General features: G+C 39.5%; 1 protein-coding gene across 1 annotated transcript; it reads right to left on the bottom strand.

Moving 5' to 3' along the window:
- Window positions 1–5,961: 5,961 nt before the first annotated feature.
- Window positions 5,962–6,467, bottom strand: LOC131890031 (uncharacterized). Its single transcript, XM_059239303.1, has 2 exons — window positions 6,257–6,467; window positions 5,962–6,181 (listed from the first exon to the last, which is right to left on the bottom strand). Exons 1-2 carry the CDS (start codon window positions 6,426–6,428, stop codon window positions 6,042–6,044), a joined length of 312 nt encoding a protein of 103 aa, XP_059095286.1. The 5' UTR covers window positions 6,429–6,467; the 3' UTR covers window positions 5,962–6,041.

The following is a 6,467-nucleotide window of genomic DNA, read 5'->3' on the forward strand; positions in this document are numbered from 1 at the left end:
TGACTTAGGTGTGAAAGCGCAAATCGCAGGGCCTTTTGGACGATTAATCCTATCCAATGCCTGGCCCTGCCTCCATGAACATGCCATTGAAACACAAAGCAAAGCGATTCGTGAAAACGGCGGCCTTTCGTGATTGGTTACAATCGTATGCTCAAAATGAAGCGAATATGGACATTTTTATATTTGATTGCCATGATTTATGCGCAATTTACTACTGTATTTGATCATTCTTGCGCTACATTCATGTCTCTAATAAGTTGGCTTGGTTCCAAGAGCAGCAATTAAAATCATTGTTTGTGGACCCGTCAAAGATGTTTATTCTAGCTTGACAGCCGAGAGTGAAAAGTGGAGAAAACCAAGAGGTGGAATTCCTATTGGAGATTTGTCCTCCTAAACTAACAAAAATGTTCGGTGGTTATTTTAATGTAAAAAGGGAAAAAACAACACTTTGGAGACACGATTTTCATGGTCGAACACTTCATCTGAAATATGTCTGTGGATCCAAAGATTGAATCAATGTTGAACAAAAATAAAGTAAAGTTAGAAATTGAAACCTTTTATGCTCTTTGAATGTCTAACCTTGTCCTGCCTGACAGTAAAACCCTTGAGATTCATCGATGATGAAACAAGTATTTAACGTCTTGGCACCTTCACTCTCCAGGATGCGGGTCGAATGATAGGTAAATAAGCAGTCCATTCACGATTCGATTCACCAATAACCCTAAAACTACTTGTGACCAAATACACCTGGGGTTCTTGAACATGCCTGACCCAGATATTAAAGCCAACCCATCAAATCCATCTCGCTTGGAAATTAATTCCTTCCCATTCTGAGCAACGATGTTGTCTGGGCACATCACTCATCGGATAAACCACAGACGGTCGAGAGCCTCACCATCTGTAGTCTGTATAAACTCGGTTTGGGCTGTCACTGATCAACTATGCATTGAATGAGGCCCGCAGAGAGAAGACTGATTTCTTTGCCATGGATTTCAAAGTAAGAGGAGTTTTTTTGGGTTTTGTGCCTAATCTCTCCGCAGGTGGTAGATTATAGATTTCTTGCCTTAAAGTAGAAAGAAAAATTACTCTCTCCCTGCGGAGAGCATCTACGGGAAATCTGAACTGGGATCGCACATACCAGGTCCACAGAGATTCATGCTAGAGTCAGAGTTTTTGAATTGATCAACCAACTTTTACAAATAGCTTGCTTTCATGTACATAGATCACGTTTATATTGCATCATTTGAAGCTATTTACAAAGATGATAAATGATTCTGAAATGTTGAACTTAAATTTGAAACATGAGTGAAAAAGAACTTAATCGTTCTTTTGAATCGGCATTTTGCAAGCAACTATAGTTAAACTTCTCGCATTGGTGATGAATAGCTTTGCCCAAAGAAATGCAATTAAAGTGAGCAAAATATGTATAGTTAAATGCACCAATGTGTGCTAAGAAATTTTAAAAAAATACTGAAAAATGCAATTTTTGCAAATTTCTTCAGCGCTTTATTGAAAAATTAACAAAACACCGAAACAGCAAATAAAGATGAGCAGAGCTGTAAAAAGAACATTACAAACAAGGAACATATTCTTCCATAAATAGGCTCTGTGCTACTGAATGGTAATTGAAGGGTTTACTTCTTTGCCAAAGTGTGATGAGTAGCCAAAATACTTGAGGGTGAACTATATAAGAGTACAAAAGAAACCCCGTTTATACCTGCTTTGAACAAAAGAAGTTGACATCACGCTGAAATTTTGAATTAGAACGGTTTAATGTCATGTCAGCAAGCGAGATTTTTTCTGACTCCACTCTTTCGGACGGTATGCCAATATGTGTATAAGACCCATCTAGACATCTCATTGGCATCCTTCTGTCCATTGAACAAAGATTGTCTTTCCAATGAGCGCACGCACCAACGTGATTTGAAGGGTCATCATTTTTATGGGTGGTTTCTCTCACATTGATTGCCTTGGACACTCATCCCTCCCCCCCAGTCGAATGCTAAGCCCTGACATGTCCCATCCATCTTGAGGAGTCCTACTAATCGGACCATCCGCAGTTCCCATAAACACTAAATTCGATTGGGGAGTCACCAACTTCTGTTCGCAGTTTCCAATGGCCAACTTTAAATGAAGATTAGGTCTGGTTCAATGGCTTCGGAGACTCATTAGCACTTGCCAAGTCGTCTAGAATGCAGACTTCTCGCGAAAGGTAACGAGATGTCTCCCACCTGCTGCCAGACCAACCTCCGCCAACTGTGGGATATCGGATCAAAAATCTTTATCAAAACCAAGAACCAAGTGCCAAGACTATCCAGTGGATTCTTGACCATTTTGATCAATTATTGATATGCATGAAATCGATGCAGATATGCATCTATGATGGAATATTGCGATAATACCGGGTTTGATATGGGCGGGGGGTTTATATTCATACCTTTTTGGCGTGGAATGCTTGGCGCTTGTCCAGGATTACGTAATGTACGTTCTTACGCTCGTGTACGAACCTCTGTGGGAGCCGTATTGAAAATGATCAAGTGAGCACCGAGTTTATTATCTTAAATTCAAGCACGCGTCGTCTCGAGGACGTCTTGCATGAATTATTTTAAAGTTGAAGTGGCCGGATGGCAACGAATAGTTCGATTTCTTAGACCGGTTAGCTACAGGATAGATACACTGACAAATTTTTGAGGCTCTCAAATCTAAAGCTTGGAATCATAGTACAGTATAAGGAAAACTTTCAGCGTTTCAAGAACCGGGCGTGGGCCTATCACAATGCACGCACTAACATCCTGTGAATGAAAGGACGAAACGATATCGGTGATACTGGCTAGACATTCCTTAGTCTTGTTTGAGAGCAATTTAGAACAAAACATCGGTCGATGTCGTTTTACCCTGAGGAACATTTAGCTCAAGAAGATCATGTTGGTAACCGCTGTTGAAGTCATTACTCAATAACCCGAGGGCAAAGACCGCAGAGAATTGATGTTCACTTTATTCAGCAAAACTAGTCACATCCATTCTCATCGCAGTGAGGAGTGGCAAATTCAGAAAAAAAACTTTGCTCTCCCGTATCTTGCCTTTATTTATAAGCTCGTCCGTATCTGTGCGAAGACGATTTACCAAACGAGAGGTTAGGAGAGTAAGGAATGTTACTGTGCGCCATTGAATTGCCACAAGACTTATTGGCTTATGTGTTTGCAAAGAAATGGGTACAAATATACAACAGAGATGATAGGGATGTGTCTAATCTTTTTTGTTCCAACAACTTTTAAGTAATTAAATTTGGGTCACGAAAATTCTTTGTTTCACCTTTCCATTGCATGTGTATTATTTTTTTACCTCTAAACAGTATTCTACAAATCAAGATTTTGTGAGAAGCAATCAGGTGCTGTTTACCCTCGACACATATTCATGGTGCTCATGAAGGATTTCAGATTCACAATTCAATTATATTTTTGCACTCTTTGACAGGGCATGTTCAGACAATATTTTGAAAATTATATTTTAAGAAGCCAAAAGTCTTGTTATAAATAGCAATTCGGCTAAAATTCCCTTTTGATTGAAAAGCAATTAATAAAAATCATTTTGATTGCTTAATGTAAAGTAAACATTCCAATGGAAATTATTTCATGGCTACAGCGTATCAATTTCACGGAATCGGAATTGTTTGTCCGCTCACGGCCAAATGCCATCAACGTCGGGAGCTGACAAAAGATCTGTTTAATTTGGCCCATCCTCTTCTCTGCAATATCCAAGAATTTCATCATTTACCTCTACCCAACGGTTTATATAATGTCTGCAATTTCCCTCTTCACTTTTTTCATGTGCACTGAACCAATCCTAGTCAAATTCATTGTGATATCGCTTTCTAATCAACTATTTTATCAGTCTTGACTGGCCACTTAATTCTTTATACATACAGTTATATACATTTTACAATCTGACATGACCAAGAGTCGCAAGTAAACTATTTCGTTTCAATGTTATGTTGTCAAAGGGTAAAGATGCAGACCAAGAGGCCGAAAATTAGAGTTTTATTTAGAGCTTACTGCATAACTTTGACCAGTTCCCTAGGCATAGTTTTGGGCTCAAAATTGGCCAAGTTCATCTATTCCACAAGATTTTGTGGTCGTACAAAGTGCTTCTTTTGAATAAATTGAATGGTTTAGGAGATAACAAATTTTTGCTTTCATTCGCATTCCAAATCTCTAGTCCATGATTAAGCCTTGCTGCCGTCTGAGTCAAACTCTTGGGAGCTGACGGTAGGTCTGGGATGATTTTACTCTTTTCATAAGGCCTCAAATCTCAATTTGCAAGATCTGGAAGACCATTATTCATATCTTCACGGCACCTCGTTCTCATGCCAGCATAAACTCGTTCTTGGCCAATGTCATTGACTGGGTTCTCATAACAGATGGGATCGAGTGGTCATGAGGTGATGGGGTTTAAAAAGTGTATTCAAACAGACCGATCTTCATTGGGCCCCACAGCATCGCCAAGAGAGATGAAACCATGATATCCGGTTGACTAAATGAGGATATTTCTGGTGAGTGGCGTTCTCTACTATTCCAACAGTGCTTTCACGTATTTGGATAGCCCGCTCATTATTCCGGTGGCTGCTCTGGTAACCCTGTGCACTCCAACCATAGAAAACAAAGAACTAGAATGCTTTAGCTGATCAGGAGTTCTACTGCATGAGCATGTTTTCAAGTCAACTGACGGTGGGAGTGAAGGGACAACGAGATTTCGTGAGATTCTGCTTAGGCAAGTCGAATTATTCCCATGAAAAGTTAATCATACTCGTTTTCTTCCAATTTCTCTTGAATCTTACAGAGGAAAAAGGAACAAAATCAAATTTGGCACTCTGATTTTGGGCTTTGGTCTCGTCTCCTGAAGAGAAAGAGCAACTATAAGTTTCCCGACCAACAGATGGGCTAATTATAATTTTCAATAATCGGAACAGTTACCTTACAAAATTCAAGCAAATGTCAATTTAGTGCAGCATTGACACCGTAAATATTACTATCACCTCTCAATATCCCAATACTAATTGCTCACTTGAATCATGTCGGGTGCTTGCTTTTTGTGATGGTTTGAATCACTTCCCATTCCCTAGTCAGCACAAAAGCAATTAAACAGTATAAATCGGATATAAGAGCATCAGATATGAGAGCAAATCGGAAATAAGAGCAGGATTATGAATCCAGAATCAAATTAAAACGTAAAGTAAAGTAAATTGGCATCAGATATAAGGGCAGAATGGAAGGCGGCAATTTTTATTTTTTATTTCCGGCGCTTCACAATGAGGTTTTCGATGGAAACCGGTTAAGCCATTTTATAAAAGCAAGTTTTCAGCCTCTTTCATATAAAAACAAACACTCATACATAATGGCTTCTGCCAAGAGAACCACTTTTTCCATCAAGGAGAAGCAAAAGCTCCTTGTCAATTTTGACAAGCTGTCCAAGATAAGCCTGACTGAAGCTGCCATAAAGTTAGGAGTCAAACGTGCTTCCTTTGGAACACTTTTTTTTTTCAAACTTCATAGCCAATATGCAATTCTGTGACAAATTAACTACGTATTTGGTGCGTAAACATACAGCCAACATACTGCCCTCCTTGCATTTTGTTTCATTTTTTACGATGTTTATGGCTGCATTTTGTTTGGACCGTAAAACTACATCAAATTTAGCACAAACATATGTTCTCTGTCATCATTTTTGCCTCTGGAGCCGCGGAACTGGAGCAGCAGATATAGGTAAGAGCACATCAGATATAACTGCAGAAATTCACGGCCACTAAGCTACTCTTTTAACCGATTTTTATTGTGCCGGGTATTTGAGAATATTATTCCGTTATTTTGTAACCTCTCACAAATTTTGTCATTGGCTCTTACCACTTGAGAGTTATTAGCAGAGTTGTTTCTAATGAAGTTTTACTAAAAGAGTATGCGTTAAGAATCCTGAAATGACAGATCTTTGATTCGCTTCAAAACCGTCAATTCATTCACATCATGAATTATCGTCAAATTAGCTCCAATTCAGCACTCTTCGGCGCATTCCCAGTGCTGGCCATTGCAAATGTAGAGAGCACAGGCTTGGGTATTGGTCTTCACCTCGCAGCAAGCCTTGCCTCCGCTTAATGCACCTTCGCAACAACATTCATGCCTGACGGTTGGGCCTGGAAAATGAGAAGACTTAATTAGACTATTTACGCCCAACAATGCTGTTTGAAATGTTTTAACTCAGCCTTTACAGAATTGACGGGAACAATCGTTGAAATGCAAGGTGAACACATCTCCGGATCCTCCAAAGCCTTCTTCTTGTTCTTCACCCAATTGGGCTTGGAGCCGCTCTTCTGGGTCAGCGGCCAAAGCACCAATCATGGCAATGGTGAGAATAACGGATAAACCAAAAGTGAACTTCATGATGTCGAATGTAAGGTTTGACTGTGTTTGAATGGTGTG

The sequence above is a fragment of the Tigriopus californicus genome, chromosome 11, assembly GCF_007210705.1.
Source record: "Tigriopus californicus strain San Diego chromosome 11, Tcal_SD_v2.1, whole genome shotgun sequence".
NCBI classification, from domain to species: Eukaryota; Metazoa; Arthropoda; class Copepoda; order Harpacticoida; family Harpacticidae; genus Tigriopus; species Tigriopus californicus.